The sequence below is a fragment of the Fundulus heteroclitus genome, chromosome 18 (genome assembly GCF_011125445.2).
Source record: "Fundulus heteroclitus isolate FHET01 chromosome 18, MU-UCD_Fhet_4.1, whole genome shotgun sequence".
Taxonomy (NCBI): domain Eukaryota; kingdom Metazoa; phylum Chordata; class Actinopteri; order Cyprinodontiformes; family Fundulidae; genus Fundulus; species Fundulus heteroclitus.
This window is the reverse complement of record NC_046378.1, coordinates 4843060-4869349: the sequence shown is the minus strand read 5'-3', so window position 1 is coordinate 4869349 and position 26290 is coordinate 4843060. Positions and strand designations below refer to the sequence as shown.

Here is a 26290-nt window from a genome sequence, read left to right as displayed (position 1 = left end):
CCCTTTGTTCAGTTTTTCTGAGTTGAAGATAAACCGGTGCGAGCTGAAGATCCCACGAAGAAGAACGGGTCGGGCCTTATCAAATCATGAAGAGGGTCAAAGAGGCATCACTCTCACTTTGAGGATTGTTTGTCCTCTAAGGATATTTATTTTCCCTTTTCAACAAATGCTTTTTTAATCACTGATAACCTATGGGTGCTGTACGCAGTTTTCACTAAGTGGTACAATCTACTCAAACCAACCACACCCTATGATAATTTAACTGGTCCTCCAGATAAATCCCAAATTAACAAGGATTCCCATCGTGTGTTTCAATTTCACCAGCCACCTTAAGGCCTGGTTAGTCACACCTGTTGAATAAAGACAGCAAAGAAGTAGGTCAGTAGATTTCAAATAGCAACACATGACGTCCCGACCAAATGAAAAGGATGAGAAACAATGCCGTTATTTCTGGCGTGTTGGGACCACGGCGAACCACGATAGAAGTACATAATGCAGAAAGCATGGAAAGCTGAGGAACCCAGTGTGAAACCAACAGCATTTCAGAACATCATACCTAAAGTCAAGTATGGGGGTGGAAGTGTCTTAGTGTTAAGAGGCTGCATCAGGAACTGGGCAGCTCAATGCTGCTGAGGAAATCATGAATTATGCTAACTAGCAGAAAATCCTCAAGGTACATATCTGACCATTTGTTTGAGGACTTAAGCTCAAACCGGCTTCGGTTGTGCAGCGATGATACAAAGCATACAACACACTCCACTTGTGAATTAAAATTAAAACCTTGAAGATCCAAATTAAGGTTTTGGAGTGGCCTAGTCATAGTCTGGACTAAAATCTTATTGAAATTCAATGGGATTACCTGCGGGATGGCAGTTGGGGCTCAAAAACTGTCCATGACTAAATCAAAATGCATTTTGTAAAGAAGTGGTGGTCAAAAATACATCCACGGTGATGTAAAAGTCTAACTGTCGATGCTTGACGGCTCCTGTTGCTGCCAAAATGGTACAATGACTTGATAGGTTGAGGAGGAAATTAGATTTTTCTGATAGGACAACTGTGGCTTGTAAAGTTTTTATTCTCTTAATAATCAGATCATTAAAATTCTGCTTTGTTTTTTTGCTTTGATTCCGGTTTTCCTTGTCTGACATCGACATTTGATGATCTGAAACATTTAAAGGAACCAATAGCAAAAGCAGAAGAACATCTGTTTTCATGCCACTGCATTCACGTATGTGGGAGAATATGGTTGCAAAGGCTTGATCGAGGCTCTTTACTCTTCATTTAAGGCAGGTCAAAAACAGCTGTGATCAAGGTATTGTGGGTATTTAAGGAAAAAAAACTGTTACATTAGGACTGACAGAGCTTTGTTGGGGCAGGAGAAGAGAAAGGAGGCAGAGGAGGAGGAGGGAAAGACAGCATGATGAATTCAAAGTGAAAGTTCATGGTCAGGAGGTAACTAAATATGGATCAAGATGTGTCACTTTGAACTAAATCAGACAAGTTGTGGACTTCACCTGTCAGGCTTTGTTCAATAGTCCTTTAAAGAGCTGCTACTTGCATTATTGAGCAGCACCGCATGCTGAGGGAGACCTTGTGCAGCTGGGAATCAATCGGAGAACAGAGTTTTAAGCTGATCCAGCCTTTGCAGAAACTTGCATTTCATTCTTGTGCTTTGATCCAGGAGTTAATAACTGCATTCAAGTCAGTGATCAATCAAGTCTGCCTCAACGTATTATAGACATTTTTATTGAAGCTTTAAATCTACACATCCATCAGTTGTCTTGGATTAGCAGTGGTCATCATTCTCTCTGGTGTAGCTAAACGCAGATGTACCGATGGGTCTTAGGTGGATTAAGATGTTATCAACAGAGGCCGCTCTCTGCCCTGCTGGACGGAGCCCAAGAGCTTCTGTGGTAGCCTCAGTCTTTGTGTCTGTCATGAAGCCAGCAGATTCTGATGCAGTCCCAAAACGACCAGCGTCAGCAGCGACTTAACTACGATGGTTCCAAAGGCTGAGGTGGAATGACCTGTTAAAAAGTAGGGATGTCCCAATCAGCTGCTTGGCTCCAACGTGGGGTCACTGGGGTTCAAGTTTAACTTAATTACCTCCCACGGCTCGTCTATGTTGTGCAACGTGTGTACAGCCCATAGTCCAGTGGTTTCACTTTGAGACATGTAGGATAGCTGTGGAGAGAGCAGCTGTAACATTAACTATTAAATCTTATCACATTTGGATTAAAAGTGAGAGTTTATGAAGCAGGGGAATAACTTTTCTCATGATTCTGTCCTCACACAATTACTGGGAACCACACAGATACAGTGGTGGGGAAAAGTGTTTGCTTTTTTTTTTTTTTTTTTTTTTGGCAGGGGCTCAAAAAACTAGACAGAGATCCAGGAATAAATCAGAAAGAAAGCATTAGAGATTTATCAGTCAGGAAAAGGCAGGAAAGGCATTATCCTGCATCGATGTGTGATTCTGTGTTCTTTTGTGTCTCTGCTCTGTCATCTCTGACCCCCAGTCAGCTATTCACACTGAGCCTGGTTCTACTGAAGGTTTCCCTCTCTGTTAAAGGGGAGTTTTCCTCTCCACGGTCGCTTCATGCATGCGCAGTATGAGGGATTGCTGCAAAGCCATCAACAATGCAGAAGACTCCAGTGTGGCTCTACACTCTTTGTGGAGTGAATGCTGCTTGTCAAGACTTGATGCAACCTGCTGGGTTTCATTAGAGAGGAAACTTTTTGACCAATCTGTCTGGATGATTTGATTGATTGATTGAAACTTTGTAAAGTGCCTTGAGATGGCATGTGCTGTGAACTGTTGCTATATAAGTAAAATTGGAATGGATTGTCAACAAATGATGAAAACCTGGAACAGTGGTGAACCTTCCCAGGAGTGGCCCGCTAACCAAAATGACCCCAAGAGAGCAGCAATGACTCATCCAAGAGGTCACAAAAAAAAAAAAAAAAAAAAAAAAAAAAAAAAAAAAACCCCACAACACCACTCAAAGACCTGCAGGACTCAGTTTTAGTCAGAGTTCACGCCTCCATCGGAAAGAGACTGAGCAAAAACGGCCTGCAGCGGTGGAGGTCCAAGACGAAAACCCCTGCTGAGCAAATAACTTAATGATTCCCAAGACTTTTGGGGCAATATTCTGTGAACTGACGAGACAAAAGCTGAACTTTTCAGGAGAACGTCCAGCCATCTGTTTGTGACCTCAAGCTGAAACCATCATGGGCTCTGCAGCAGGACAATGATCCAAAACACTGTTTCCATGCAGCAAGAAGGTCCTGGGTTCAAGTCCTAAGCTTGCCCTGGGCCTTTCCCAAAAACATGACTGTTAGGTTAATTGGCCTCTCAAAATTCTCCTTAGGTGTGTGAACGGTTGTTTTTCCTGTTTGTCTCTGTGCTGCCCTGCGATAGACTGGCGACTTGTCCAGGGTGTACCCCGCCTCTCATCCATTGACAGCTGGAGATAGGCACCAGCATCCCTCGCTACCCCAATAGGGATAAGCTTGTCGGAAAATGGATGGACTTTGGAGTGGTCTAGTCAAAGTCCTGACCTGAATCCTATTAAGATGCTATGGCATGAGCTAAAAAAAAAAAAAAAAAAGCTGTTCATGCTGGAAAACCCTCCCATGTGGGGGAATTACAAAAACTCTGCAAAGATGAGTGAGGCCAAAAATCCTCTGCAGTGTTGGAGAAGACTCAGTGCAAGGTATCACAAACGCTTGATTAGCGCTGTTGCTGCTAAGGGGCAATCACTTTAGGTTTGGTCAATAAAAAAAATCTTCATCGAAAAACTGCCTTTTATGTTTACATGTGTTGTCTTTGCTCAATATTTAAACATCTTTGATGCTCTTAAACACCAAAGTGTGACAAACTTCCAAAAACATGAGAAATCAGCAAGCGGGCAAACACCTTTTCACACTCACGTACGTTACAAGCCGAATTATCAACCATGCCACGTCAAAGCAGGGAATAAAGCTGCGGATACTAACACTCTAGCCACCTACCCCAGGTGAAATCATGGGAACAGGAGCAAGAGTTGAATATTTGAACTGTATGTCTAGTCTTTGGAAACAACATAAACCCTATTCACATTTCATGTGATGGACTTTCTGGCCCTAATTAACTCAGGGTGGGAGCAGCATGTTTATGTTCTCAGGAAAAACTGCAGCATCTCTAACTTCACTGGTGAGCTAATTAAGAGGGATACGATCACAATAAAATAAGGACTGCCCTTTAAAGCCAGGATTATTCAAGATATACAGGTGAGACCAGAAGTTTACATACACTGTAAAAACGGGAAACTTTTCCCCCCTCATTCTGACATTAAATCATTTACATTTATTCCATTTCAGGCCAGAATTTGAAACTGTAGTTTGCCAAAAGGTAGAATAAGATGGGTTTTCCTCATTTTTCAGAGTCAGAATTTCACAATTAGAATTTGGAAGAATTGGCCCTTTACACATGAGCTTGGTCAAACATTTCTGGTACTCTTAGTTAGGCTTTTCACAAGTTTTGGGTCATCCCTGCTGACAGAGTGCGATTTACAGACTGCCTTGTGTAACTTCTCAGCTCCTTCAACAATTTATGGGATTAAGATCAGGGCTGTGTAACGGCCACCACAAAAACCCTTACAATTTTAGTTTTTGCCACCAATGTGACGGTATGCTCAGGGTCACCGTCCCATTTATAGTCTTCACCTGCCTTTATTATGCCTCTGCAATACATTCCTGTTTTTATTTCATGTTTTATTCATGCACAGCATTTTGACTTGCCTTCTCACTAAAATGTGCAACAAATAAGCTTGCCTTGAAAGACCAATCTGCTGCAAAACTTCTAATAAACACCCGGATATTAAAAAAAAAAAAGCCCACAGAGATCCAGTGTTTGTTTAGCAGTTCATTTTTATTCACATTTAAAAAGATTTTCATGGCAGAACATTCTTCAAACCTATGCATGCGAGATATGTCCCACAGACATATTTCAAAATTCATTAAAAAAATGTTTTAATTGTAAATCAGAGATAAAAACTAACAGCAAGTTGATGAAACATATGGGTTAAAAAAAAAAAAAAAAAAAAAAGCAGCATTTCCAACTTTGTGGCAGAAAACCGTCCCGCTGTGACAGAATGTAGTGTGCTTTTTTAGCTGAATGCTTGCTGCAGCGGAGCAGGCACATTAGCAGTCAAAAGACGCAGCTTCATCTTCTTCCTGTGAGCGCGATAACTCCGTCGGCAGCCCTTCCAGTTCAATAAACCTGACAGAAGAAATCTCCACCTGGAGGAAGTTGATGGAGACGCGTTGAAAGAGATGGGCCGACAGGAGGGAGAGCGGTTTTCAGACATTGGAACCGGCGTGGAGGTGCAGCTCTCTGCACCGTTGGGTTCCTTGCTACGGACGGCGCAGGCTGCGTTTCCGTACGCCGTCTGTGTAGATATGTGATCTGTGTGTGCGCGCACTAGCAAAAAATAGAACAGTGTGTGAGGACGCGCTCTCCGCTGCGGCTTGCAGGGACCGTTGCGTCTCCGCAGGAGCCCGCTGTGTTGTTGGGAACATAAATATAAATACCAACATGTCTGAGAGGAAGCTTCCTCAGCAGAGTCTGTGCAGGGAAGACTGTTGGTGCGAGCCACAGTGCTAAGGCCGTTCCAACTGTGGCTGGACATGTGGTTTGACTCTACAGGACAATCTGTCCTTTCTTCAACATGATGCTAATTAAATCCTCTCACCAGCTCCTTTAATGATGTCTGAGGCAAAGAAGGCAGAGAATATAACCACTAAAAAAAAAAAAATGCTTAAAACCAAGAGATAACATCCAAACTAAAACCTTCCTAAAAAGGTGTAAACAATCTTGTGCGTACTGCACCACTAACCGCCTGTTTATGGTCAACGTCGCTGTGTTACATCAGCAGATTTCTGAAGTCCAGTTGGGAGGCAACAAGTGGGCCTCAGCCGTCCCCCCCCCCCCCCACCGGGCTGGATCTCTGCGTGTGAAGGAGAGCGGTCACTGGTACTGGAGGTAGTTTTTCAGGGTCTGCGGCAGTGGAAGCGTCTCGATGTGATGGATGCGTTCCCGACCCAGAGCGAGCCGAGCTACCCGTCTGCACAGATCCATGAGGGGGAGGGGCTCCGCTGGAAAAAACAAAAAAAAAAAAAAAAAAAAACATCACGAGACAGAAGCAGTTCTGGTCCAAACAGAGCAGCAGCACCGTTGAGTTCAGGCCCAGTGAAGCCCTGATCACAGCCAGGCTGTACAACACTTCTCACACTATAGCTGACCTCTGTTAATCCTCCTGAGCGCCTCATTCAGACATCTACACAATGAGCCCACCAAGGAGGCCTGCTGTGAGATGTGAAACGGCTAGAATGGCTCCACCTCACAGCAGAGATTTCAGCACCACTCTCGTCTTCATGTCCAGCTGTTCTGTGAAGGCCTCGGAGGTTTGTTGGACCACAGAGCACCACATGCATTACAAAGACCAGAAAAGCCAGCAGCAGACAGGTCAGAGGAGAAGTTGTGGGGACATTTAAAGCCGGGTTAGGTTAGAAAAGGATCTCAGAGCCCCGAACTATCCATCACTAATAGATTTATCCTAGGAGCAGCCAAGAGGACCATGATGACTGGAGGCCACAGCTTGGCTGGGAGAATCTGTTGACAGAACAGTTGTTGGTTGTGCAGACCACAAATCCTGTTTATCTGGAAAAACTGGAAAAAGAAAAGCATAAAAAAGTGATTTGGAGTTAGCAACAAGCCACATGCAAACATGTGGACAAAGTTGCTCCAACTGGTGTTTTTAAGCCTGCATGGAAAAAAGGTCCCTGTGCTTCACTCCAAACACACATTCCACCATTATTTTATCTCTTTTTTTATTTTAGCAGAGATGGGGAATCTGGTCAGAGTTGAAGGGAAGCTGGATGGAGCTGAATACGGGGCAGTAAACAGAATAAAGCCAAGCTGAAAAATCTGTGGCAACACTTGAAAACTGCAGTTCTCAGACGGCCAGCATCCAATCAGACAGCTCGAGCTGTATTATAGAGAGAAGTGGTTAAATAGTTCTGTCTGTAAGTATCCAGAGCCGGTGGATTACATGCTTAAAGAGCTGCAGCTGCAACTATAGCAAAAAGGTTTTCTACAAACCCTTTGACCTGGAGGGCAAACGCATACACAGGCCACACTTTTCAGATTGTAAATGGTCCATACCTTCCATCTCTGCACTACGTCGTGTTGGTCTATCCCATAAAATCCCAGTAAAACACACTAAAGCTTATACAGCTAGGCTGTATGTCGATATTGTACTGAAATAAAGGAAATCCACTCATTCCATTCAGGTGTGTATGAATAATAGAATAATCCTGTATTTGCCCCTTAGTAGGGAAACGTCAGTGTAGCAGCAGCAAAGTCAGAGGTAAATAGAGCACAGATACACCAATAATAAGGTGTTAGATCAGAGTTATAACATAAAATGGTGGTAAAGCAGAAAAACTGTTACAGTGTTTAAAGCTCATCTCCACCAGCCTCCTCTGACTGATTCTGAAACACGAGTCGTGTCAGGATGTCCGACAGAGTCCTGACTGCAGCCGTTCCTGGTGATGAGCCCCGCCACCTGGATCCAGAGATCCTGCCGCAGCCGTTTCCCCGGCACACAGATGGAGGGCCGCGGGACGCACACCTGAGCAAGCAGGTGACCCTGAGACAAGGGTCTTTGGTTTCCTTGAACCTTCAGGGACTTTTGGCCTTTAAGCAGCAGAGCGACGTGTTTGTCATACGTCTAAAGGACAGGAGCCCTGGAAGTAGTTCTGAATGACAGCACCGGCTGCTCTGCACGTCTGTGGCAGTAAGCAAGCCTGGCGTGTAGCGTTGTTGGGGCAGCTGACCATCACTTTAACTTCACCTCATCACCATAAGGATGACTCAGCGCAGCATGGTTTGACGTGTGACACCAGGGAGGCCGGCAGCATTGAGCTTGGCCATGCTGTTGGGCTGAAACTACGCGCACAAAAGCTCCATTACGAAGGATTCAGCAATTATTAATGCAGTTATGCTTCACTTACCGCCACGGGTCAAAATGTGCGCTTTGAGGAAGGTCCATCTGCGCAGTAAAATTACGGCACAAACGTTTTAGGAAAAAAAAAAAAAAAACACATGAGCAAACACACAGGACCCTACAAGCCTCCTGTGTGAGCGGCTGAAGCGTTTCTCTCCAGACTATTAAAAGGCCCAGAGACGACCACAGCTGGAGCGCTGAGGAGCAGAGCGCAGAAAGGAAGCCTGTGTGAAGCGCCCAGCCAGCATCGCCCCGGGGACCAGCTGCTGTCCCTGTGGCTGCGGGACCACCACTCAACGCTGCCGTCAGCAGACAGGAGACAGCAGCCCGGCTTGGACACCAATCAGAAACCAGCTCTGAACAGGACTCTGATTAAAAGCCGATGGCTGCAGAACTGCTCCTGCTTTCTTTGCGAGCGACAGTGAGCCTGGTATCTTTGTTTACGGTCCCTTTGAAGGCAGCGCTCGGTGGGGTGATGAAGACACCCAGCAGCTGACGGGTGTAATGAATCTGGATTCATCTCCCTCATATTTACAAAGGAACCTGAGACACGATGCAAACAATGGACTCATTACCAGCCACACGGACACGCTTTAAGCAGAGAGACTAGTTAAACTAGTCGACAGCTGTGCAACTGATCAAATTTGTATGAATTTCTGCTCCAAATCGTCACAAAAATGTAAGACGGCTTTATTTTTAGTCGACATCACTCCAGCATCTCATTAGCCTACGTCTATGAAGACGAGCAGATGCAGAGGTCAGAAAACAAATGGAACCCAAACGGGCAGGAGCGACCCTTGAGCCAACAGGCTCAACTTTTAGCTCCTGAAATACTCCCTGAGGACTTAGTCCATGTGTGTCGGGGCCAACGGCACCCATCAGCTAGCCTACATCACCAACACGGGTCTAACATATGGAAAGTTTCCATGGGAACCAGGGCCTCATTAGCAGCGTAAAGTCCCAGGCGCGCATGTGACATCTAATCATTTCCTTACATATACGGCTACAGATCTGCAGCTCCCCTGGGGGCTTTTATTTATTCTGAAACCAGATTAATTGTTGACAGCAGTTTTGAGGAGGGCTCCATTCTGCAGCGTTATCCAAGCCCTGATGATGCGAGGCAAACTTCCTGACTAACGTGGCGCTGCCTAACCCTACTCTGGTAGAAAGATTATCGCTTCATGACCAACCTCCTCGTTGGAAGTGAATCACTGTTACTCGCAGTGATGCTACTGCAAACACTCGCGTCACTTGGCAGCGATCTCCTGAGGGCGGCAGAGCGGTGATCATCCTACAGACCGAAAACCAGCCAATCACCGCTGGCACACGCTGGTCTCCATGGTAAGGGTTGCCTAGGGCGACAAATGGCCCTGTCAGACAAATTGATGAGCACCGACGGGAGGTACACGCTTCCATCAAATGGTCCGGCTGAGTAATGGCGCTGCGAGTGGTCTCTGCCGCGGTTAAAAACCCATTTTGCCTGGGCCGGGCTTTTAACCGAGACGTTCGTGTGCGACTTGGATCTGCTAGGTGATGTCAACCCGAGGCATCCGACTTGTCTGCTGTAGTCCATCAACTTTCTGCGCTGCCCGTCGCTGCAGCAGCAACCTTCCCCAGTGTCCAAAGCTCCACGCGGTGGTGGAGGGAAACTTTGGACACCTTTCTGGGAGCACGGCGTATTCTTTAGAGCCTACGCTGAAATGAAAAGAACCCTCTTGCCTGTTCGCAGCAAAACTTCTCACCTACTATACCTGAAGCTCCGTCCTGACGCAGAATGAATAAGCAGACTTAATAATTCATCCTTTCTCATCCCTTTCTTGGGTTGAATGGGGGGCCTTTTCACACCCCTTCCATCATGCAGCTGTCAATTTGCGCAGTCCTCCCTTTCTCACATCTTTTCAGAGACGGCCAGAGAGCAGTTTCTGACGAGTTCATGGCACGCCGAAGACACGGCGGAGTGTGGGAAAGTGTGCTTGAAGAAACGAGAGCGCGTCTGATGCGCCGCCGGGCCAGACATCCTCGCGGGTCCGGCCGGTTGGGCGCGCACATCTAGCACCTCGTTGACAAGAAAGCAGAGGAAGGAGATGTAAGCTCTGCGCCGGCGGTGCGTCACTTTGTCTGTCCTCAGTCAGGTGAGAGGACTTGCAGCCGAGTGGTGAGAGATCCGTACGGCTTCTCCCACTTTCACACGTAGAGCTCAGTGAATGTTTGAGGTCAGGCGGGAGCTGCGCAGACAGTAGCTCGATATGCCAGACGGCACAACCCAGTTCTGTCCAACTCAGAACCATCCGGTGTTTCTGCCTAAACTCGTTAAGAAACGAGCAGCGGGGCGGCCGTATCAGGTCCAGACCTCCAGTCATGTTTATGCGTCACGTTAACGTCAACGCCGGCAGGACTGTCTGACCTAGTTTTAACGTCCCGGGTGTACGTGTCAGCCTTAAACCTTCAGTCCCCCCGAAAACACTCCGCATATTATTCACAGAGGGACAACGAACGCGGCATCTCCTCAGGAATGGACAGAATCAGATCATTCATGTTGGAGATGAGCAGAACAGGGAGGGAGGGAGAAGCGCAAAGACAGAACTGGATCTGGAGCAGCCAGATATTAAGGTGGCTGAGGTAAAAGCCATCAGATGCTGAAGTAATGATAAATACTTCTGTCCACGCCTAAACCAGACGTCTGATCAGCCTGGACCACTAAGCTAGGCAGCTCTACTGAAAAGTCCACAAAATAGACATTTGCATAGTTTTCAGGTTTAGGGTTTCATAGCATAACAACTGCAATAAAAATACGACAATATTGACCTAAGTCTGGGTGACAAATTGATTTGATTAATTCAAATTTGCAACTTCTTTTTGCCAATGCACTCTCCTGGGCTTTCATGACACTTTGCACTATAACAGTCCCGACAGGGGAAATTGTCTTGGTAATAAGGCTGCAATGTTGAATATGTGGTTAGGGAAATATATACTGTCAAAATACTGCAAAGAGGAAACCTTTTTAGCCTAAAATCAGCTATTTTCATTTCATTATCTTTTTAAGTTGGTGTGAAGTTACACAAGTGAAGTGAAGCCTCAGTCACTTTACTAAAAGGCTAGTTGTAACGTGTAATACAACTAGCAGCAAACAGTTATATTCTCATTTATTAAGGCAGGGCCTGCCATCTCTTTTTAAGCATGTTTTAAAGCTCGTATTAAGTTTCATTGTGGATTCAGGTCAACTCCCAGATGAGATTATTGATTAAAAAAAAGTATATTTTTGAAAATAATCTTAGCTGTTTTTTTATGAAACAAAAAGGGAAAAAAAATCCCGATCCTCATCCTGGGGGTCCCAGGCACTGCAGCTCATGTAGTCCCTGTGCTGGGTTTTATGAGAAAGTCTCCTTCCAGTGGGCCGTCCCCAGAACCCCCCCTATGGTAGCACCCTGATAACGTCCACTAACACCTTCGGATGCGTAGGAGCGGCGGCTCTACGTTTAGAGAGGCTCCCCCAGAGAACAGACGCCCTGACCTCATCTAATGGTGCGTTCACAGTGAGCGTGTTTTCTGCAAAATCTCCGCCTGAATTGCGCGCAGTAGCTCGCACTCAGCGCGTCACCAAGTGGGAGGAGCTTCTATCTGCTCGTCAACAACCGATGTGATCCTTTTCCCCCCCTCAGCATGAGTATCCACCAGGAGTGTTGGCTCATTTAATTTAAATAATGGTTTAAACACTTCAATACCAGCTAACTATGACTTTTTCCAGACAGCTGTTCAGACAGCCTGGCGTTCTGTAATGCAGCTAAACTCCTCATTATGATGACACCCATCCTGTGTGCTTTCAGACGTCTGATGGGCTGACGGCATTCAAAGGCGTGCCGACACAACAGTCACCTTATTGCATCACGTTCTGCTGCTGGTCCAAACAGGTGCCGCTTGTCAAAAATGTGTCGATTCAGCTCGTTGCTGGCAACATCACTGCTCTCCTAAAGTCGCACAGCTAACTCGATCCTTCCAAGTATCTGGAAGAACCTGAACAACCATCACCAGCCAAGAAAAATCTGAAGCAAACCCAACAACATTGAGCTCAAAGGAAAAAAGAAAAGGAAAAAAAAAAAACTAACACCTCCGCGATTTCAGAGGACAACTGTTGAACATTCTTGCCAAATGTGGAAACGCTGAAGTCCTGGTGAAAAGCCTGGTTCAAGGATGACTTTAGAGCAAGTCCAGCGTGATTATCGGCCGTAGACGGGTAGCAGACAGCTGCTAAAACACAAAACAGAGCCATCGTAAGGCCAGAAAGCTACAAGGCAGGCTTCCAAGATCATCAATTAAAAAAGGCCCATCCAGCCACAAAGTCAGCCAAACCGTTTCCACAGCAACCTGCCACCACAAACAGCTGTTTAAGCTCTGAGAGAAAGGATTAGTGTTGAAAAGGAAGAAGAGAAGAGACAATAAAACCAGGTGGGAGGATAAAACACAGTGACAGTTGAGTCAAATAAGATTCATTTGCAAAAGGGGGAAGACAAGGCTGTGCCCCCCCCCCCCCCAGTCGGGTGTAAACCGGTTTGACCCGGCCCGTTGCCATCACACCAGCCAGGCTTTCTGTGGGTTTGTAGGCCTGTTGTGGTGCTGCTGTCCTGGCACGATTTAGCCTCGGTTACTTCTGGACCAGGTCAGGCGTCGGTGTTCCTGATTATGCAGCATATCCTACTGAGGTCAATTAGGGCAAAACTACCATGACTGTGACTTTTAGGGAGACTAGAGGAGTGCAAGGATAGATATTCCTTCTTAATTTCTGCGGTGTAAGAAGAATGAAGGTGGGTTAGTGTGAGCGAGGCCGAGACGAAGAAGGTGGTGGTGAAGCAACTACAAGCAAAACGGGGAGAATCCGCCGTTAAATGATGCGTCTAGACTTCACTAAGCAGCCGAGGAGAGGAAGTCTTGCAGAAGTGTTCAACTTTCACACACTTCATCACAAACTGCAGTATATTTTAACGGGATTCTGTGTGACGGCTCAACACAGTACTACTAATGCAACTGTGAAGCAGAAGGAGAAGGATTCGCGTGGGTTCATTAACCTCTTTTAAAGCCAAACCCAATCCTGGATTCGGCCCCCTGAGGGACTACTTGGTAGAACCACTTTACTACATGTCCTGTCTTTTCCAGACTGCATCGTTTCCCTGTTCTTCCTTTCAAATAGCTCAGGCACACTGGCTGGAGAGCATCTGGGAATCTTAGTTTTCATGTCTAGCCTTTGAATTCAAGTCTAGACGATTTTACTAAATGAATGTGCTTTGATCTCTTCTATAGCTTTTAGGGCCGTGGTTCAGCTGGAAGGCGAACCTTCACCCCGGCCACTTTGCGGTCTTCAGGTTTTCTTCCCAGACTGCTCTGCATTCAGCTCTATCTATCATCCCCTCAGCTCTGACCAGCATCCTTGTTGCTGTTGAACAAAAACATGCCAACAGCATGATGCTGCCCCCACCATGTTCCACCGTGGGGGTGGTGTGTTTACATTATACCATTTCAATATAGTTCCCTGATGTTCTCTTACAAACATCTGAGATTGTTTTCCCACTGACTTTATTCTGAATATTAAATTACACACACTCTGTTTACTAATTAGGCTGCAGCGGATTTCATTTTGGGATAACGGAGAAAAAGGGGGTGAATACTTATTGCATAGCACATTTTCTATTTGTACAACTTTGAAAACCATGCTTCACTTCACATCAGGAGCTACTTTGAATTGGTACGTGAAAAAATGTATAATCCACTGAGGTTTGTGGTTGTAAAAATCACAAAAAGTGGAAAAAGTTGGAGGTATGAAAACTTCTGCAAGGCACTGAAGAGAAAAATCCAAGACGACTTTGGCAGATCTCATGTAAAAGAGGCGGTGGGCCAACAATCCGAGGCTTCCCGCTGAGCAAATGCAGCCGTTAATCTTTAGAGACACACTGGGTCATCCTGCAGGACTGTCTGCTGTCCCCACAGGTTGTTGGCACAACGCCAGGTCTGAGCTACAAAGATTGCTCTTGCAAAATCTTTGACAACTCTAGTAGTTAGAGCAGACAAATGTGGGGAAGGCAGCGTGAGAAAGAAGCACTAAAAAGGTCACTCTGACACTTTCTTTATACTTGCACTTTCTTTAGTGCAGAGAGGAAATTCCTTTTGAGTTGGAAGTGGACACGTTGGAGAGGCACTACAGATCATTTTGCAGGTGGCTGCAAATCAGGACACTGAGGCTTACTGAGGGAAAGTCTAAGAAACAACTGGCTTTGATTTCTGGAAGGCAGGATTCCAGTGAGTCATCTAGGTTTATTGCACCCTCGCAGACAGAACATGCTAGCCATGTACCCGTACTAGAACAGAACAGAACAGAACAGAACTAGCAGCTCAGAAACCGTTTTACAACCAGCAACAACGTCATCAGCTATCAGGGGATTATTCACTTTTATTCAGCTCAACTTTCTGGGCTTTAACAAGAAAGCCCAATTAAAAATTATTCTCTGCATAGGACCAAAAATCTACACTGATGATTACGCACAAAGATGGATTAATTGTGTAGTTTCAAATACAAACAGGGAAACTAAGAGAGGACTTCCTCCTTGAAGGACTGAGAACATAAAGCTATATAATTACATTCTTTTGTATCTATAAATACGAAAAATTAATGCTTTATCAGTCTTAACTCAGGGTATCATGAGTTGTAGCCAAGAAAGCTGCCTCAAAGTGACATTATACTTATAATATAATTATAAATTATATTAAAAATTTAATGAATTAAATTAAACCTCATGGAGCCGTGGAACAGAAAAGAGCTAAAATAACCGTATCCAGTTTCACACATTTAAACTGGATAAACAGATTTACTTTAGTGGTTTGTAAAATGTGTTTCTGTGTAGCAGTGCTGTACTTACGATCTAGTCCGTTAACGTAGCGGATCGACACCTCACAGTGGCCCCAGACCGCACTGACGATGGGATACAGTCTCTTTCCCTTCAGCCCCCTGAAGGCCACTCCCAGATACTGTCCATCCACCATAAAGCTCAGCGTCCCGTCGTCCATGTCCAGTATTACGGTCAGGCAGTCTGGGAGCACAAATGACTCGTCTGGCTCCAGGAAGCTGGGGTACGTGGGCGCCGAAGAGTTCCCGGGCCGGTTCTTTCCATCGTGGTACAGTCTGTTCCGCCCAAGGTCCCAACCCCAGGACTCGGAGTCCGCGCCCACGAGGGCCGTGTAGCCAACCGAGTGTAGAGGCGCTTCAGCGGTAGCCACCCCTACCACAGCATGAGTGCCCCTCTGTCTGGCAGGCCAGTGAATCCTCCACACGTGAAGGCCCCTGGTGTAGCCCACCTTGCCTCGAATGCAGTCTGTGCTCTGAGCCACGGGGTGCCTGTGAAACGTCAGCTTGTCGTCCTCCTTGACGAAGACGTTGAGGGATCGGTCGTCGGGGTTCCAGGAGTGGCGGAGCTGCGTCTCGGGGGCGGCCGCCGGCATGTCAAGCAGCAAATCTAGTCTGGGGGGCCGACAGAAATCCGGGCCCCGGAGTTCGCGACGCACCGGGCGATATGAGGGCTCCCCACGTACATCCACTGACTTGATGCTGCCTGAGATCTTCTGGCCCATGGCTTGGGGGAGCCTAGGGAGGAGGGGACAGAGGGGGAGGGAAGAGGATGGACGAAGGGTGGTGATGAGGGGCCGGTAGGTCCGGACGTTACCTCATGGGCGCACGGAGATGCTGCGTGACCAGTGTGGAAAGTTGCTGCTAGCAACACGCAGTCTTCAGCCTCGGGGGAGCACAATCCTGAAAACACACACAAAGACGTGATCCTCATTTGTGGTTCTGAATGGGTGAGTCCAAATAAATCTGAATTTTTAGGCCCGTTTACACTACACTTTTTTAACCGAGTCGAGCCGAGACCAGTCTGAGCTTGGATCAGTTAACCAAGACAAGACGACCGTTTACACACCACACTATCCCGGTTCCTTGGTTGCTCCTCGCCTCCTAGTGGCGGTCTGCGGTACTACCGCTCTTTGGGATTGAAGGCGGGACTGAGCAAATCAAAATGGCGGCGCCCGTAACATTCAGGATGTTATGGTTAGACAGAGTCGGCTTTTGGGACGTGGATAAGACAAACGAACGTCTAATAAGGATTTACAGACGCAGGAAACAACAACAGACACTGAGGTTCATCACACTGCTAAGCAGAATCATCTCTGGATATCGTGTGGAATGGTAAGGAAGCTAGTATTATTATGAATGTCTGAAATTTGTCTGAATGGAGTGTGAATCGGGACGTGCAGCCAGACACGCCGGGAAACCCGCGGACAGTCAGCTGACTGTAAGGGGATGACGCGGTCTGCTCATGCACTCTTCGTTATCAGGTAACCGGGATTAAAAAAAAACAGTCCGAGACCTGCTGATGAACTGGTCTGCAGTTAGTGCGGTCCGGTTCAGTCTGCTGACCGTTTACACACAAGACTTATCTCGGTCACCGAGCTCGGACTGGTCTCGGCTCGGTTAAAAAAAGTGTAGTGTAAACGGGCCTATAGTCTACTTTTATTGTTCCCCTAAAACGGGCTTCGCCATCCAATCGGCACAGACTGGTTACCAGGGTCAAAGTATACGAGCGCTTTAAAGGACCGTAAAGAACATTTTCCTTCACACTCCAGTTTGACGTGTTTTAAGGAGACAACTTGGCTTAGTGGCAGGGCTTTTCACAGTCTACACAGAGCGCACAGCGACACGGGGGTTCACCCCCGCCCCCCCCCGCCCCCCCCAGCGCCTGTTGTTGCATGCAGCCTGTCGGCTAGTTTGAAGAACACTTTGCTCGCTTAGAAAGGCCATTGTGGCTGTTTGGACCCATTTGTGGTCACTAAAAACATCAATGTCATGGTGTGGAAGCTGAAGGAGCGCCACCATCATTCCTACTGAGCTAATGGGTTTGGAAACTGCAGCCGGGCCAGTCTGTTCAGCAGCTGACTGCAGCTTCTAATGGAGCAGATAAGCCTGGCTAGAGCTATTTGTGTGAATAATGTGAACCTATGAAACTTTGGTACATTTACAGCAACTTTATATATACGGCTGGATATTATATTGCTAACCCAGCCAATACCTGGTTATTACTCTGCTCCTAGGATACACAAGTCCTCTACACAGCTCTGACCAACTTCATCACATGCAAAGCAATTTATATTTCATAAGAAACAAAATGGCATCAAGCTGGGTTTTAAGAGAAGTCTAAAAGCTGCTGACTGCTATCAAAAGGAAAGACAGTGCGGTGTGGTTTAATGTGACCAACCTGCTGCAGCAACAGAACGCCGTGTTCGCTCCGTGTCTGCAAACATTCTAATGTTTCACAATCCCCTGTGGTTTTAGAGGAAACTCCACATGGTTCTTCCAGGGAAAGTACAGTGACTGGAATTAACCCGTTCATCTTAAATCCTCCCAAGTCAAAGTTCATTAGTAATGGCTTCAGAGAAAGTAAAAAAGAAAGAAAAAGCTAAAATGAAGAGTGACTTCTACGTAAGGCTACAGAGGGGAAAAAGCCAGAGGCTAGATTTGGTTCAATGCATCCACTGTCCTCTGATATTAGCATGACCCCTAACAGATAAACTCTCACTATTATGCTTTCAGCAACTAAAAAGTCAGTCTTTCACATTCTGATCACATGATTCTTAAAACAGAAGGGAGGACATTACAGTCTGATAACCAGAAACAGTGCAGGGAGGGGGGGGTGCACTGACCCATCCTCTCTTTTAATCAACAAGCAACTCAAACAAAATCCTAAGTTGTTTTCTTCTTGAAAATAAATTGATCCGTCTAAGTAACATTTGTCCAGAAACTCTGACCTAGCATCATTCCAGTAATGCCAGAAGGTCCATCTTCAGCATCATGTACAGCTTTAAATAACCTTTTTCAACATATTTAGATCTGCTTGTGGCTTCAGTGGCAGAGTGCTAATCTCTCAAAGTGGTTCAATCCACAGCTCATTCACACATCAGTGTCTTTAAGTAGGACTGAGCACTACCCTCAGTCTCTCACAACTGTGGGAAAAAAGCAGAACGGACATATAGAATAGACAGCTCTGAGTGAGTCTTGGCTTAAATGGGACAGAAACAGAGTAAAGTACTCTGACAGAACGTTTGAGAGGCTAAGAGATGCTATGGATCCATGAGACCACAGGACAACAGAAAGTTAAGGACTATCCACGCATCAGCAGGTTTTCCAAAATGTTTGACATTTCTAAACAGTTCTTTATAGACCCAGAATGTCCCACAAATGTCTTCATCTACACAAAAGACACCTCAAAATACTGACTGAATGGTAAAAAAAATAAAAAAATAAATCCCCTGTCAAAGGTGATCAAGAGAAAACGGGGCTTAAAAAACAAATCACTTAGACTGAGGATATCTCACAATGCAGAGGTGAAAGTAGAAGAGCGATTAAAAAAATAAATAAATGAATAAAATGGATTGTGATGTAACCAATGGGCAACGGCTTTGACAATAACAGCACAAGACTGAGAATTCAGACACCGTCTCCTGACTAGACCATAACCAACAGAGTGACTTCCCCATTTTTCCATCACTGGAGATGGCATGTGATGACTGACTGAATGTGCGTTTCATTAAGCGTTTCACATGGACCCAGATGTCTTTCTCCTGACAGAACTACAGACTACAGCTCCTGTGCTGGGAACTCACTCTGGGCTGGAGCGGTGGATCCATTCGGCTTCGTCTCATTTACACCCATCTAGTCATAGAAATAGAGATGAACTTTTGTTAAAGTTAAAAGAGTTGTCACCTCATCGTTCAGTTAGTGGGTTACAACAGAAAATGACACTTTATTGCTCTCCTGTGGCATCACTGTGATTGTTTGGACACCATTTAGCTAATATGAGGATGATCTGTCTTTTTAATTTCCAATTCATCAAGCAAGACATGAGGTGGGTGATTAGTTTCTATTAACATTTTTATTAGAATGGCATGTTGAGATTTGGTTTTCCTTCTCAACATTGAACGTTAGACTAATCCTCTACCTCACATCCTGCTGGATGAATAAGAACTGAGCTTTGAGCTTTCAGGTTTTACCGCTAACTTTAGCCTAGTTTATCCAGCTTCCTCCTGCTCTCTGTGCACCACACGACGCACCAGGCTCAAGCCCTGCACTTAGTTCTGATGCTGCTCCAAGTGAATGGCGCTGTGTCCTCTGTTACAAAACCTGTCCGTGTAATGACCGAGGCTGGACGACGAACCTTGACCGGCAGGTCATTTCAATGAACTGAGGTTAAACAGACGTGACAATCGTCATATTAGACAAACGGCGCTCAAACACCTAGGCTGCCCTCTCGCCCTCTCCTCATTTGCATAATGAGGCAGAAATGCAAAAATGACCTGCATAAATAGGGTAAATATATAAAAAGAATAAAATAGACAAAAATAAGTACATTTAAAAACTAATTACCATATTTTCCAGACTATAAGTCTCTCCAGAATACAAGTCTCAGTCAAAAAAAAATAAAAAATACTAAACAGGTAAAAAAAAAAAAACATAAGTTGCAACGGACTATAAGTCGCATTTATTTAGAAATTTATTTCACACAATCCAAGACTAAAGACATTTAACCTGGTAAGGCAACTTATTCAATTACACAGCTGCATCCACAATCAGCTGAATAACATGGAACATACATTTAACGTTCAATGTGGTAAATTAGCATAACAAGTAGGGCTGTAACTAACGATTATTTTATTAAATCGATTATTTTTATGATTAGTCGATAAATCAGATGACAAAAAAAAATTATTTTCACTTCTGTTTTGCAAAATAGAACATTTGGACTAAGAGCAAATAAACACAAAAACAAGTTGCTACTTAGGTGTTCTGGTACAATAATATTAGGTAATAAATATTTTTGCTTCAAATAAAGAAGTTTGTTGACTACATTGTAAGTAAATAATTTAATAGTGTTGTCTATATGAACATCGATTTAACAAATAAAGTGAAGCTGTAAAATTGGGGTGTCAAAAGCAGTTTGGTTGAATCTCACCTTGTTTTGGTGCATCTTGGGAAATAATTGGGCATAACAATGCAACAAGTGCAGAAAACCACTTCTGACAATCAAATAAACCATCAGCCCATTTCAGACTGTTTCAGCACAAGCTGCAATTTATGTAAATACTACACGCTACATTTGTCCTTCTACATATTTTACTTCCAAGGATGTTTATTCAATAAGTTTTTTAAATTTTCTTCCAAGAGTCAAAAAGGATGTTAGATATTTCTTCTGAAGGTTTTACATTTTTGACCATGTCTTTTAGGGATGTTTTTAATTTAGGTCTGCTGCTTATCATTCTGAGTGTATCACTAAAATTTCATTATGGTTGCACAACAATAAAGACTCTTGATTCTTGAAAAGTTATTTTAGAGCCCTGCTCCTCTCCCCCATACAGGACCTTCACTCAGACATTGCAATCAGATTAAAATTTAAACAATAACAAACAAATTACCATCAGAATTAAATTGTATTCTGATTGAGAGGGCTGGTTTATGATCAGCGTCCATCTAAACACCAGAACCTGGTGTGGGTCCATTCTATTCACTCAGAACAGTCACAACCAACACATCTCCAATTCATCAACTCTGCTAGTTTCTACTTTGAATAAAACTTGATGCAAGTAAACGCACGTCATGATCGGATTATTGAACTCTTAGCCCAAAGAAACGGTGCATTTGGAATACTTTCTTCCTTTTAGTCCGGATACATTTTAATCTGATCAGGGAAGTTAAGCATGTAAACAAGCCCCTGTCATTAACCAGCTAACAGCCCCATAACCAGCCATAAGACTGACCTTACGGCTCAGTTATAGTTGTGCTACGGGGCGCTGCGCAGGACTCCACTCACAGCCTGCGAGCCAAGCACTGTTGGCATTTCCTCATTTTGAAACTAAACAAACGTCAGACATTGGAACGACTTACCCTGCCGTCGAGCTCCTAGCGCCCTCATCAATGACCCCATGTTATTTCAGGTCCTGTGTCACTGTGGAGCTCTCATGCCATGTTGAATGTCACACTTTACTTATTTTTGGGTTTTTGACACGCAACATGCTTCCTATGTTTTGATGACTCGTCGTCATTAGTAGAATCTACTACAACAAAGCGGCATTGGCTGATACTGCCTCCGCTTCGTTTGATAGACACGTGTTCCTCAAACATGTCAATATATTAAAGTGGCTGCAGATATCAGATATAAACATGCTGTAGGTTCTCGATTCTGTGAGCAAAGCTTTGGGTCCACTACAAAAGTTCACAGATGCCTTGTTTGCAGAAAACGAGGTGGCCGTCTCATGCCTAAAGCCAGAGCTGGAACTTTTTAAAAGTGATCTGCTCCGACCAAAGGATGGTGAAACTGAACTCACAAGAAGGATCAAGGGCACAGATGCTCAGTACTTGGACAAAAAGTATGAGGAAGATCCAGAGGTAATGCAAATGGTGCGTATGGCAACAACGCTTGATCCAAGATTTCATGCAAAGTATCTGAGCCAGGAAGAGACTCAGGTAGTCAGAGAACGAGCTTTTCGGGAAATGGGACTGTTCCTGCCAGGACGGAGCAGCTCTGCTTCTGACCCCAGCGACACGCCACAGCCTGGACCAGCTGAAGCAGAGAGACACACAAAAAAATAGTTTCTTTAAGAGGACAGCATTAACAGAAAAACCCAGAAATCATACAAGTGGCTCTCAATGCCTACTTGCAGTATCCCTCAGCAGATGAAGCGAGTGATCCTCTCGCATGGTGGAGGTTACATGAGGTGAACTTTTCCCAATGTCAGCCAGCTAGCCAAAAAATACCTCTGCATCCAAGCTACCAGCGCTGCCTCTGAAAGGCCGTTTAACACTGGTGGCAGCATTGTCACTTGCCAAAGATCAGCACTGAAACCAGCTGCAGTAAATAGGCTGGTTTTCCTGACAAAGAATCCAAAACTCGATTGTGAATGTAGATAAGTGTACAGTCAGAGCTAAATGGGGGGGAAAAAAAACTAAAAGTGAGGTGAGAAAAGGAAGAATGTGCTGAGAGAAGGTAGTTTTTCAATTAAGTTTATGCTTTGATTTGTTTTTTTGTTTAATGTACTTAATTTGAAAGTGTTTGCAGCTCAGCGTGGATGTTCATAATTTTTACAGGATATCTGTCTGACTGTTTATCTTAAATCATTTTGTACTGCAGCACCCCTTATATGGTGGTCATTTCCTTAGCTCGAGTTTTTGCATCCACCCCCGATTTGTTTTCAGAAGCATTTTGCACAAATAGTCACTAAAATAAACAAAGGAAGCTTTGCTAATATTTAAAATCTACATATGTTTGAGAATAATGTGTTTTTTTATTTGACTACCCCATTTAAATGTATTCTCTTCCTAATATTTGATAGTTAAAAATATTTCTTAAAAGATATTGTTCTACAAACTAAGAATTGTTTACACACTTAAAGTTTATAACTTGTGTATTTAAATATTTTTATTTACACTTGGCAGCTGATGTCAGACTTTTTGGCTAAATTTGTTTACATTTATGTTTAGTTTATATTTTCATTTACACACTCGACAAATGGATAGATAACATTACCCATCTATCAAGAGAGAGATCTTTCGTTCTGGTGACTGTTTATAAAGTACAGAAAAAAAAAAAAAATCACAATATTGTCTGTGATATCATTATCAGGATATTTTTTTAAATATATTTTATTTGGCAATATCACCCATCCCTACTAAAGAATGAGACAGCAGACTGAGGTGCACTGCTATATAAAACACTTTATAAATTGTTGTTGGAAACTGACATGTTGAGATATCTGATTCTAGCAGCTGAATATTGAAAGGTTGTTTCAACTATGTTCAAAAGAAGAAGAAGAAGAATGTGGAACTCCCCAAAGCCAGAACATTTCTTCAAATAAATAACTCCCAGCAGCAAAGCATTTCCATTTTATCTGACACCTTTGGCACTGTCATCCGCCTTTATATGCATGGAGTCTGTTGGAAAAGTCAAACATTTTCTCAAAGGAGCACAGCATTTAGATATTCTCTCCTTAGCCACATGCTCGCTTATATTTTTTTTATTGCATCTTAAAAACAAAGCAAAATTGCAATAAACCCAGCTATTACTGACCATAGTGGAAGTGAAAGTAATGGTTTAGTACTGAAAAGATGAAAATACAAGCTAATGTAAAGACTCCAACATGAAAAAACTAAATGCTGTCAGTGCAGAGAGAGCAAGAGGAGCAGGAGAAACAAGGAGGAATGGGGCTGACACGGGAAGAAAGCAGCGACTGGGATAGGTGATGCAGAAGGCTCGGCAGGGAAGGTGAGGAGATGGAGAGAGGAAATACATGTGGGATTTCAAGAGACTGACATTTTAGATGGAGAGCTGAATTTGGCGGGCTTCTTCAGAAGCAAATACAGCAGCTTCAAACTAAAAACTATGTCTTTCTGGATTTCTTGGTTTTAATTTAGTTTGCCATTACTGTGCAATAAAAAAAGTGTTATGCTCATATGCTCATTAGTAATTTTGGTTGATATCAGACTAAATGATCCGTAATCAAATGTATAATCTGGAGCTAGGAAGGCTTGGTGCTTAAAGCCACACTAAGTATCAGTGTTGTAGGACTCGAGTCCGAGACTCGAACTCGAGTCCGAGTCATTAGCTAAATTTAGAGACTCGTGACTTGACTTGGACTTGAGCACTGATGACTCGAACTTGGACTCCTACATTCAGATCATTCTGACTCGGAAATTGAGAAAAAGACTCGACTTTTTTTATATATCATTAGGCTATAATTTTAATGTCATTAGAATATTATTTGGTGTATGATATTATCATCTAAATTATTAGTGCAATGTGATAGAGTGTGGTTTTTGTTTTTTGTTTAAAAACATGTAGGCTATGCTTACTTTAGTGCGGAACTTGGACTCGACTTGATCAAGAAGGACTCGACTTGGATCAATAGTGACTCGACTTGGACTTGACTCGGACTCAGATTTTTTTTTTAATGACTTGGACTTGACTCAGACTTGAACACTGGAGACTCTAACCTGGACTCGGACTCGAGGCATAGTGACTTGACTACAACACTGCTAAGTATATCCTCTTCTAAGTCTCTGTGGTAATGGTAATCTAAGTGTTTATGAGACGGGTGAGGGTCCTGTCATGTCCCTCTAGTGCAGGGGTGTCCAACTCCAGTCCTCGAGAGCCGGTGTCCTAAAACTTTTCCCTGGCCCCACACACCTGAATCAAATGGCACAATTAGCTCCTCAGTATGCAGTCAGGTTCTTCAGAGTCCTGCTAATTAACAGATTATTTGACTCAGGCGTGTCAGACCAGGGACACATTTAAAGGTTGCAGGACACCGGTTCTCGACGACTGGAGTTGGACACCCCTGCTCTAGTGTCACTGGATGAGGAAAAAAAAAATAAATAAAAATAAAAAATAAAAATCACACTCGCAACGTTCTGTGCCCCACCCCGAGACGATCTTGCAGCACTGTTATCGTTCTCGCTGTAAGACAAACAGCTTTATGGCGGCTCAAAGTAAGGCCGTTGGCATCAGTAACAGTGGCACCAAGTCTGATTGTTATAAGCAACTTCTGGCTTGTTTTTTTCTCTAAAGTCTCTTGTAAATTTTGTGAGTTGCAGTTAATTTTTTTTTTTTTTTTTTTTGACCATGAAGTCTCTTGTTTGAACAAACTAAGCAACTAGTTTAGGAGCTATTAAAAGACCAGCTCTCGTCATGCTACAGACAGCAAGCCGGTGACTCCGCCCACTATCCGTCCGCATACACACTGCTAGCTGCTTTGAGAGGGACAGTCCGCTCTAGCTGTGGAGGGCATGCGGAGGGGAGCGAGTGTTTACGACAGTGCTGTTTCAAGCAAAAAAATAAATAAAAAATTACTTAGTGTGGCTTTAATGACCAAAGATGAACCAATCATCTTAAAGCTTCTATGCAACCTCTGACTCCATTTTTCAACAACTTGCGACACTGAAAATGGTTAACGGAGTTCTCTGCACGCAGTAACAATGTCCACGTCAAGGAGAATGGACATTTTTACACTTATTACCGAAACAAATGCCCGTCTGGCTAATTTTCAGTCAGGGCCAGTCCATCTGAAAACCGTCTTATTCAAGCAGCATTCACTCCTCCTGAAAGAGCGTAATCTACTGGTTCCCTTAGATAGGAAACTTTTTTTGACCAATCTGTATAATCTGATTGAATTTGACATGGGAAAGTGCCTTGAGATTACATATTTCATGAATTGGTGCTATATAAATACTATTTAATTGAACTGCAAATAATGGAAAAATATTTTCAGCCACCACCTGCAGCCTGTGAAAACATGCTCACCCCTCAATATTAAGTCATTTTTAAACACAATAGAGTAATCTGACCCATTTTAGAATATTGCTAAAAGCATAATATTGGGAAATAATGAAACCAAGAATGACAATTAACTGTTTTGTTATGGAATAATTACATGTTTGACATTGTAGAGATAGTTGTTCATTTTCTTTTTTGTTTCAAATTTAAAAAGGACAACCTCAAAACAAAGAAAAAAGTAGTTAAATACTTCTAAATAGCTAAAAAAACAACAACAACTAATAAGTTCGAACACCAACAACAAAACACTTGCATTCAGATTTGACACACAAAGGTCCTCAATTAAGTTGTAACTGTCAAAGCCTTGAAACCTTCTGGGATGAGCGCCACAGCAGCAGCACAACTAATAGTGTCTGCAGGAAGCAAAGGGCCAAGAGACAGGACTGGCATCTTACCATGAAGGCTCTTCTTTAAGAAGCCGGGCGATTCTCTCGCGGCGATGCAAACGTAACCACAGCAGTGAAACGCAACAGTGGGAATGCTTGCTCTTCAATGTGCCAGAACACACTCACCAGCCAGGAGAGTGCGGGACAATACACAGAAAAAGAAACGCGCGTTTGTGTCGGTTAAGTCAGCAAGTTCCCGCTCGTGACGCGAGGCTGGAGAACAGAGAAAAAAAAAACTGAAGAAAAATAAATAAATAAATAAAAAACCTGGCATCAGTTCCAACTAAGAGGGAAACAGCTGCTGGAGGAAAAGGGGAGGACGAGGAAGAGGAAAACACAGAGAGGCAGGGCTTAGTGTGAAGCACGCCACAAGTCTTACCCAAGAAGTGCAAAAACACCCACTCACAGATCCACTGACTGAGCTTCTTCAGAGGAGAGAATGATG

The 26290-nt window shown here is 44.0% G+C and overlaps 1 protein-coding gene across 1 annotated transcript in view; it reads right to left on the bottom strand.

Moving 5' to 3' along the window:
* Positions 1-4893: 4893 nt before the first annotated feature.
* LOC105926773 (SPRY domain-containing SOCS box protein 4) overlaps positions 4894-26290 on the bottom strand; it is a 39111-nt gene continuing 17714 nt past the window's right edge. Inside the window, exons 2-3 of the mRNA XM_036149760.1 lie at positions 14954-15840; positions 4894-6138 (exon numbers count right to left, since the gene is read on the bottom strand). Coding sequence (XP_036005653.1) covers positions 6011-6138; positions 14954-15662 — 837 coding nt within the window. The 5' untranslated portion in view covers positions 15663-15840 and the 3' untranslated portion in view covers positions 4894-6010. The remainder of the gene's footprint in view (positions 6139-14953; positions 15841-26290) is intronic.